At 37.4% G+C, this 10,873-nt stretch overlaps 1 protein-coding gene across 1 annotated transcript; it reads left to right on the forward strand.

Moving 5' to 3' along the window:
* Window positions 1-485: 485 nt before the first annotated feature.
* Window positions 486-3,488, forward strand: LOC139739236 (protein NLRC5-like). Its single transcript, XM_071649853.1, has 3 exons — window positions 486-1,862; window positions 2,653-2,814; window positions 3,483-3,488. Exons 1-3 carry the CDS (start codon window positions 486-488, stop codon window positions 3,486-3,488), a joined length of 1,545 nt encoding a protein of 514 aa, XP_071505954.1.
* Window positions 3,489-10,873: the final 7,385 nt, after the last annotated feature.

The raw sequence follows: 10,873 nt of genomic DNA on the forward strand, positions 1-10,873 counted from the left end.
CTCGTAGCAATGATATGCCATTCATGTTATGAGAAAAATTGGTAAAATACTTTTTGAGATATATCCAAAATTGCCAAGGGAAACTAACTTATATGATACTATACATAATAAATATAATATTATGATAATAAATAGCATATCATATATATATATATATATATATATATATACATATATGATATAAACATGTACTAGTATTGTACATAAACGTTCATTGGAGTGTCTGTGTGTGGGTTTGTGTAATTTAATTGATATAAAGTAAAACAAAATACTTCTCTTTGTCTGTCTTGATTGTCTTTCAAGGACCATTAGTTGAATCTTCATCACTTACGGAGGAACAAGTACAGCAATGTCAAGAAGAATTGAAAGCATATTACCGCATGTCTCAACGCAATGTTACGTTGGATCCACTCATCTTCATACTTCTAGGACAGTTTGAGTTGGACAAAATTTATACCAACTTGAGTCTAATAGACATTAGCACCATGCGTAAGGCACCAATAACGTACGAGGATCTTTTGACCAACGATGAAAGCGGAAAACTTTCGAAGCGCATTCTGATCCAGGGTGAGGCAGGTGTCGGCAAATCAACGCTTTGCGCTAAAATTGCTTGGGACTGGTACCAGGGTAGGGTTTACCAGGATCTGGACATGGTGCTAGTTTTCCCTCTACGAATTGTCACGAATGTAGAGACTATAGGCGATATTGTGCAGAGATATCTCTCCAAGTCAATTGGAGCAACAGCAAAACAGATAAACAATTATATCTCATCAAATCCAAACAAAGTTCTCATTGTATTTGATGGGTTCGATGAGTTTAATGGGAGTTTGAGTGACAAGAACAAGGGTGAGGTCCTTCGCATTCTAGGATTAGATCAATATAAGTCAGTCAAGGTAATTGTAACCACACGACCATGGAGAACTGACGAGTTCAAATCGGAAAAGAGTCTTCGCGAAGCCTACTCTTTTATAAGCATTGAAGGATTTAACAAGGAGAATTTATCAACTTATATCAAGAAGTACTTTGAAATGAGAGAGAAAGACAATCTTGCAGATGATTTGATCAGTTTCATGGAAGAGAATGGTGTTATATCGACGAATATGGCTCCGTTTCCTATATATTGTGCAATGCTTTGTCTCATGTGGAACGATTTAAATGAAGAAAGGCGAAAAGAAATGCAGCAACTGCGATCTTTTTCTAATGTCTTTCGTGAAATAATATCTTTTTTGAAAGTACATTACGCATCGAAATTTTATGATGATGTACAAAATCATAATGCCGATGACCATGTAGATGAAGCTGATAGAGCCATTCAAGAAATAAGTGAGACAGCGCTGACTGGTTTATTACGAAGGAATCTTTCATTTCCTGAAGAGCAATTCATCGAATGTTTGAATGCAATGGAAATATGCAGCCGAGTCGGGGTTTTGGCAATGGAAAGAGATATCTTCAGCAGGGATCGTCGGCTCGACGGCAACATCCCAACTTCTTTCGAGGTGTCAAGGATTAGGTTTCCGCACAAATTGTTCCAAGAATATATTGCAGGGATGCACATTGCAACGTTATATTCCAGTGATCGCACAAAGTATAACAAACTAAAAAGCGGAGTTCTCAGTCGATACAAGGAGTTCCGTTATCTACTCTACTTTACTTCAGCTTTAGGGACAGAGCTTTGTCTTGATATCATCAACGACTTGAAAAAGACTAATGACCGGTATTTCTGCGTTGATGTTGCATTTGAGTGTCATACTGAGGAGGCCGCCAGAGGAGTGGGAGAAAGATGGGAAGAATATAAACTAGTATCACATACACCAGAATACACAAAGTCGGGAATTGTTTTTATGGTGCACTGTGACCAAGTGGTGAGTGAATCAGCCAGGATATTCATTCATAAAGCTTCCCAAGATTATGAAAAAAAAATGACCATTCAGTAATTGAATGTGTGCGTGCGTCGTTTTCTTTGTGTAATTGAATGCAAAATCAGAAATATTTTAGTTTAATTTCACTGACATTTCAAAACCTGATTTGTCGAAATCCTTTCAAGACGGAAGTTTGGAGAGTCCCAATTCGAATGCTATTTAGAAAAAAAAAATTGTCAGAGTTTGAATTATTATCCTGTCATTGATGATGAGGTGATTTCTAATTTGATTCGACCCTGTCATCTCTTTTTTCTTAGGCATATATTGTCGAGCAAAACCTGTAATTGTTAATGTTCTTATTGTATTGGATGTCTTTCGACGACATCCTTTACACGAGCCTAATTGAAACATGCACTGTTTTTACAAAGTTAAACGATATTTCTGTCACGACAGAGTAAATGGATTGCAAGATTTTATACTGCTCATTATATCATATCTGAAAGAGAGGCAGACCAGAGTCTACCTTTAAAGGTAGATCTTTGCACCTGTCAAGTATAAAAGGTGCAAAGTTCCACCCATGAAAATATTTCTAGTGTGACATTAATAAAGGTACAAAGTTGAACCTAGTTTGCTTAGAATGTACGACGAGTGCTGACGTAGTCAGCCCTGTTATCTCTTTATAGTTCATTTGTGCCCTAATTATTGTACTTTCAAAACAACAACAAGAACGATTCTTGAATATTGAACTGTTGGTTATTAATGTTTCTTATCAACAAATGTTTGCTTCCCGTAGAAATCGTTATATATTGACCTTATAAGCTGTGGGAGAACTTTGTCACGTGACTTGGCGGAGGGTATGTGTTCTAGCCGTGTGCTGCAGGAAGTAACAATAGGTGACTCGAAATTTCACACGGACTTCTATAAAGTCCTCAGCGAAAAGGCTTCGACATGTCAGGTAAATCTAGTCAGTTCAATTTAATTCAATTCAATTTCATTTCATTTCAATTCATTGCACTTAATTTCAGTACTCAAATAATAAGAGATTATTAGGCACATTCAAGTATTCTCAAACTTGGCAGCTCAATTGCTGAATTGTGTCTCATAGAAAAACATAAAAGAATATACGACACGAGAAGAACAAATAAGGAAACGCACGTGTACAGATAATAACAATCACTTCATAATAATCGAATAAAATCATAAAGATAACTCAATAAGTAAATAAGTCCAGATTGATTCCATACAGGATACCCATCATTTTTTTTTTAAATATCATCACAATTCTTGTAAGTGACAGTAAGATAGAAAATAAAAGGATCAAGAGAAAGAAAAGAAGCATTCAAAAAGTTGTTAGACTGAGAATGAAGGTGGAGACGAGGAAACGGGAGTGAGAGAGAGAGAGAGAGAGAGAGAGTTAGATTGGAGAGAAGGGGAAGAAAAATAAGAAAAGGGGGTTAGGAAAAGGAAAACACCAAAGGAGGAGAGAAAAATGAAAAGATTAAGGGATGCAGCAAAAAACACCAAAAGAGAAGATGAAAACTGAATAAAAACATAAAAAGACATGTCATACCAACATGATATGAAATCTAAGTTTAGTGCACTCTGACTTGGTGTTCGATACAGAATTGATGTAAAACATATCCAAAATGAATTATAGAAATACCATTTTTAACGTCTTTACACAATACATTACACATGTTGAATGAAAACATAGATAAAAAGAATACAAGACATGCCAGTTGAACACAATGCAATGCACAATACATACCCTCTTGGGCATTTGAACACAATGCAATGCACAATACATACCCTCTTGGGCATTTGAACACAATGCAATGCACAATACATACCTTTTTGGCATTTTACAAATATGCATGTGATTAATCAGAGGTATAAGAAAATACATAATGCTTTAAAAAATGTTACGTGACTATTAAAAAACCCAACTAGTTCCAGCTTGATTACTTCGTGAGACACATCGTTATTGATATTACAATTTGTTCAACTGACGATAAAAAGGGTAAAAAAAATTGGAAACATGGATAATTGTTGAATATAAATGTAGAGCTAGAGGGACACAGTAGACTGTGCAGGGAGAGTGAGATACGCGCACACACACAGATATATATATACACGTATATAAACATATGAAGAGTTTGTTCACCAAAGCCGATAAGTCCATATTTGCAAAATGGAGATATTTGCGATTAAAGGTCAAGAAAAATAAAGAGAATAATAAGAAACATGTTGCTTCTTTTGACCATATCATCAAAAATGTACCTTTATATGTAGTGACCAATATATCATTTAAAAGGTATTATTTTGTACTTTATGACAGAGACCGTACTTCAAAATCTTCAAAAATGGACCATTCGGTTTTTGCAAACAAACTCTTCCTACACTCTAAGAAAAAAAGGTTCTCAAATGGTTCTCGTCGGCTCCAAAATGGTTCTCATCAGATGGTTCTCGCAAAATGGTTCCGATGAGCACCTATAAATGGTTCCCAATCGAAATGGTTCCCTTGGTCACCATTTGCTAGTATGCGACCCAGTCCCCGAGTGTTATTTGTGGTACTCCTGCAGGTCAAACAATATCTTTAGGTCCACTTTCATTTTTCCCCTTGCTGTATATTCGAATGCTAGATGTAAGAATCACCAAAACTGTGCTATTGGTACAAAAATATTGTATTTGTTTCTACTGCTGTGATAATAAAAAGTACATAATTGTTTTTATCGTAGACTAATGACTTCTCTTGGCTGCGTGCCAACTGACAGCTGCCACCATCCAATTTTAGCGCTCGATCAGATATGCGTACGCGTAAACGTACACATACTAGTACTGCACTGTAGGACTATGTAACCGCGGCGCGTGCCGCGGCTATGTAGCCCTGTGCTGCCTGCCTGCGCCTGCGCCTATGCAAACCTACCACCACAGAGCACATAGCGGCAGAGTGCCAATGCAATACCCATAATTACACATGCAGCAGTAATAGCAGACGGCTAGTGTATACACTTACACATCAACACCCACAACGAAGGGCACCCGGTAACGTTAGACATTAATTTTGACAAAGTGGACTGGAAACGTGTCACTGTCAATTCCATTTTCGCCATGGCAGTCATCACAATTTAGGAGAAGAGGTAAGATTTTTAGTTTTAATGTGGTTTTATCTCATTTTTAGATGACATTCGTTGGTACAAAATCAAGTTAGAATGTTACGTGTTTACTGTTAGAAGTGTTAGATTCATCACTCAGTTTTCGTTTTCAGTCAGTGATTAACCTTTAACGGTTAGCTAGATCCTAATGTTAGATCTAATTTGATCTAATTTGATCTTGTGTATATGTTTACCAGGTACAGTAGATCCAGATCTAACAATAACATGTTAGGCCTGACACTTTACAATTAGAAATTTGGCATAGCAATGGCTCATGGGCTAGCCCGAACAGACGCCGTGCGGGGCCGGAGCATAGCCATAGCTGTACGTTTTTACAGCGACTGGGCCGGGCTAAGTTATTTTGCTAGGTATGCATGTAACGTTTAGACATTTCTATGTCTATTAAAAATAGAGTCTACTAACTCCGAAACATAGCCCAAACGCCGAACGCAAAGATAACTGTGTACAAGGAGCGCCCCGGGGTAAGGTCTATACCGTCTACATGCGCAATAAGGCAATTTGTTCTATAACTTTAAGTTATAACTGTCAGTGTTAACGTTAGAGCCAATAGAGGTCTGTCTACAGCCCAGTGGGCAGTAGGCCTAACTGTTAGGTCAAAATCTCTTCAGTATGTTTTCAGGCTTGTTCTATTAAAGTGAGGAGTCACGTCATGTAATGCCGTGTTCTGTTTATCGAATTATAGCAATGACATTGTTTTATTAACGCGGTGTAGGTCTATTGTATCTTTCAATTCATATATCATGCAGGGAAGTGGACACACCAACATGCACAGAAACCAGGGAACAAGTAACTCTGGCCGGGACGATGAAGCAGTACGTACGTGTTTGGGTCGCTGGTGCGGTTAGGGAAAAAGGTAGACTCTACATTGATCAGAGAGACAGCCCGTGACAGACCGTTGACAACATCGGCCAGAACCGTAGGCTTAACACTAGCCAAGAATGAGCTGGGCGGCCACAGGAATTCATCGATCAGAGTAAGAGCCCGGGATAGCCCATTTGCAGCATCAGCCAGAACCCTGGGCTAGTCGAGAATGAGCTGTGTGGCTAAGACGATACATCGATCAGAATGACGGCCTGTCAATAGCCCGTTGACAGCATCAAACAGAACCGATGGGCTAGTCAAGGATGAGCTGGGTGACCAAAAGAATACATCAATCAGAATGACAATTTTAGCCCGATAGCCCGTTGACAGCATCGACCAGAAACCTACGCTAGCCAAGAATGAGCTGAGTCAAAGAAAAAAAACACTGATGCTGCCAGAGAAAACCTTTGAGAAATTATGTAGATAGGGTAGGTAAGTCCATTTGCATTGACTTTATAGTGTATTTTATAGCTGCTCTTTCAGAATCTGCCGTCAACCAAATATTCATGTCAGGCGACTTTTTGTTGGTTTGTGTGATGGAGGGTCACATATGTGTTGTTATGATCCCAATCAGTACAGTATTTGCAACTTACAATGTACCAGTGATAATGTTTCACTATAATTTGCATTTAACAGCTTTGAATCAACTGTATTGGGGGGGGGGGGGGGTAGACGTAATGAGATCCGACCAGATGCCAATCTGAAAAGTGGAGTCATTCATAGTTCTAAACTTTAAAAGCACAAATGGAAAATGCTCTTTACTTCTCCAGTCATTGTGTGGTCGATTTCTGCACACTTTTAACGTTTGCACCTAGACTGGTAAAACTTATTGCATTTATACCCACGCAGGAATTACGTATTGTGTAGAGAATTGAAGATTATGTGATTTATTTCAAAGCACTGATGCACCTCTTGTCACCAGTTTATATTGCTTTTGCAGAAATACAAAATGTACATGTACGTGGTGGTGGTGTTTAAAAGACTGTTGGCAAATTTGGTGAACAAAATGACAAATGCTAACAACATATTATTGCCATAGGCAGGTTATAGGACAGCAAATTCAAACCTCAGCTTTAGGCCTGCATTGTATATAGTTTACTCTAATGAATTTGTTGCTCTGCTTTTAAAAAAAGTGTAAATGAAGGGTTTGTTCGCAAAAACCGATAAGTCCATATTTGCCAAATGGAGATATTTGCGATTAAAGGTCAAGAAAAATAAAGAGAACAATAAGAAAATTTTTGCTTCTTTTGACCATAACTTCAAAAATGTACCTTTATATGTAGTAACCAATTTATAATTTAATAAATTATTTTGTACTTTATGACAGAGACCGTACTTCAAAATCTTCAAAAATGGACTTATCGGTTTTTGCTATCAAACTCTTCAAATTTTTATCGATTCCCAATGTTATATATTTTAGATCATGGTTGAGGAATTTTGTTCATTCATGCTTGTGAAACTGTGTGGGTGTGGTATCCTATCTCTTTTCCCCTTGGGATTCTTATTATCCTTCTCATTATAAAACAATGTGTTCTTTTCTTTTCTTTTCTTTTGTGTGTGTGTGTGTGTTTCCGTAGGACATGCTGTAAATTGTCAGAAGTCATGATTAACCTGAATTGATACTCTTCTTGTATTTGCAGTTGTATAGATGTGTCTATGGTGCTTTCAAATTGCAGAACAACAACAACAACAAAAAAGGTCACTCGTATACAGAGATAAGTTAATTCAAGTACTCGACGTTATGAATGTGAAGTGAAGTGAAGTGACGAAGTGTAAAGCTTATCCTATCCCAAGTATCATACCAGCAATATAATGTATGTTTTCTGTGACAATACCAAAAGTCCTGTTTAATAGAATTGTTTTCCTGCCCTTTGTAGTTGCTTTTAGGACAAATATGCGTTAAAAGAAAAAAAAACCAACAACACCAAACAAAATAGCAAATATGTGGAAAAAGTTCCTCATACTACTTAAGCAGGTAATGTACTTGAATTCTGCCTATCTTAAGACTTACACAATTACTGTATCTCATCCATGCAGGAATTATTTCACAGAGAATTAGACATTTTGTTTTGTATTTCAAAAGCCTGATGCACCTCTTGCTATTTCACATCATCTGTACAGAGATGTGTGATGGTGTTTCAAGAACTGCTCGGTACACAAATGACAAATATTGTGGAAAAAAATCAGTGAACAAATGAAAATATTTTGTTAAGAATATTTGACAGATTATAACATGACAAATACAAACCTCACCTTTAGATTGTAAAAGTGAAGGTGAATAAATACATTTCTGCGAATATGTGAAAGAACAAATTTCTATGGTTTTCAGTTATTGAGTAATGTTTCATGAAAAAATATTGGTGAATGTCATGTACATGTATTCATGCTTGTGAAACTTTGTGTGCATGGGTGTGTTATCCTTGCTCTTTTTTTTTTCCAGTGTCAACGATAATGTATGATATGCTGATGTATTGCTAATATACATGTTTTGAACGTATGTTTGACTGATGAGATGAAATTCAGATGAATTCATTTCATTTCAAATGAGTTTGTGATGCACATTTTCAATGCAGTTGATAGGTAATGTACCTTTAAGAATGGTGCCAGTGAAGCACCTTACCAGCACTGCATGTGAAACACACCAAAAACACACAGACATCAATTCACATACTACATTCTAAGAAAAAAAAAAGGTTCTTTTGAGCACCATTAAATGGTTCTCAGCACTGTCACAATAGCGACACCTTTTTTGGAGCCTGTGAGAACCTTTTTTAAATGGTGCCTGTCAGCACCTTTTAACATTGGTGCCCATTAGAACCTTTTCCAATGAAATGGTTCCCATGAGCACCTTTTGAAAAGAGTCAAAAAGGTGCCCATGGGCACCTTTTAAATGGTACTCACGAGCACCATTTCATCGGGAAAAAGGTTCTAATGGGCACCTTTTGCAAAAGGTGCCGACAAGCACCATTTAGAAAAGGTTCTCACGAGCACCTAAAAGGGTGTCGCTATTGTGACAGTGCCGAGAACCATTTAATGGTGCTCAAAAGAACCTTTTTTTCTAAGAGTGTACATACATGTTTGTATGTGTGAGTGTGTGTGTGTCTGTGGAGCATGTGCACGAGGTAAGAATTGCAGTGCCTTAACCTTTTATTTTGCGACTATTAAATTTACCAAGCAGTAACCTCATTTCGAAATATTACCAAGAGCAAAAGAGATAAAGCAAGCATAATTATGTCTTATGGCATCTAAATCCCAGGATATCATTTGATCCTCCTCGTGTTTATCAATGCGTGTAACTTCTTCGAGTCATGTTCCCGGCTCTTGTCATTTCATTCTTATTGCTACTGGCTGCAAACATGGGCTCCTGTCGTGTTCACATTTTTTGATGTTTGTTTGTATGTGTGTTTTTCTACAGATACATAAGCTGAAGTTGTTTGGCGACATCTGGAATGAAAAGTCTCAATATCAGCCGTCAATGGGTGTAGACTGTGCCAAATGGGTGTGTAATATGAGACATCTTTCGAGCTTCAGTTTGAATCGTTTGAGAGATGAATTCTTCTCAACAGCCGCCAACCTCTCGGAAGCTTGTCAGGTATGTCACCTATCACTAATCATTTAAAGATAATAAAGTTTTGCTTCCTCAAAAGTTTCCCCGAATTTCCTTGTCTTAGTTTGTGTTTCAGGTTAAAGTACTTTGGGGCGAGTAAGTCTCACAGTGTTCGTTATATGAAAGGTACTTTGACCTGAAACACAAACTAAGACAAGGAAATTCAGGGAAACTTTTGAGGTACCAAAACTTTATATTATCTTTAACCTACTAGAACATAAGAATACCTCCAAAATCAATAACATTATCTTCATGTAATTACATCACGCCATTTGTACCGACATTTTCTTTTTTCTGCCAACAACAACTATACACACCGAAATATGAAATCTTTAAGTGGTCACTCATTCATATCTCGTTAGAAAATATTCTGTAAAGCATATCGACCTCTGTCTAGGAGCATTACAAATGATTTTGTTGTGAAATGTTAGTACAGTTTCTCGCATCCCCAAGTATCATTTTACCTCGGAAGTTGCTTTTCAAGAGACTAACACCACCCGTGCGAATCCATGGGTTTACACAGACTGTACGGTATGTCTCCCAGACTATTAATGCACTCTGCATTGTTATGTTTTGAAAGCCCTCTTCACCCAACACAATTGTGCCCTACCTAAATTCTTGTGAACTTCTATCTATTACAGGAACCAATCTCCCACCTGCCAACCCTCAACACAAAGCGCGAGAGAGAATGTGTGCGTGTGTGTGTGTGTGTGTGTATGTGAAAATGGATAATAAAAAAAACAACACATGACAAACAATGTCCTCATAGTGACCGGTCATGAACACCTCCATAATTTCAAGGAGCGCGTAAAATTTTAGACAACTATATTGTACTACAGGTGCCCTGAACCATGAATATAGCGATCCTTGTCCGATTAAATTGCATATTTAAACACAGGCTGCCACCACATCCACTGTATAAGATCATACAAAGCGCACATAGTATCTTTGCTCTAGTATCCTGTGATAAGACAATGAGATAGAGCGAGATTCGATATGAATCCACAAATGCTTCCTATTCCGTCCAGTAAGTGTTCATGTTACGATCTTCAAGATATTTTCCCAATGCTTGTACTAGCAATCGAATTTTATCTTTATTATCATTTCTATCGGCCAATGATGCTATTATCTACAAACGATGCAGTGTATCAGAAAAAAAATAGAAAATAAATGCAATACAAGATATTATACATACGAATGCCACTAGGCAATAAAGTAAGAACATACATGTTACATGCTTCCCTTATTTTCTTCGATTGCTGCATTTGTCCCTGTGTGTGAACAGATTCGGGATTTGACAATGATTATTTTTAGCAACAAGGAAAGTGATGAAGAATATCAATTCGCAGCGGGAGAAGATTTGGCCCGAT

This window comes from Diadema antillarum, unplaced genomic scaffold (assembly GCF_040938485.1).
Source record: "Diadema antillarum isolate AM-2024a unplaced genomic scaffold, OU_Dant_1.0 seq00000791_RagTag, whole genome shotgun sequence".
Taxonomy (NCBI): domain Eukaryota; kingdom Metazoa; phylum Echinodermata; class Echinoidea; order Diadematoida; family Diadematidae; genus Diadema; species Diadema antillarum.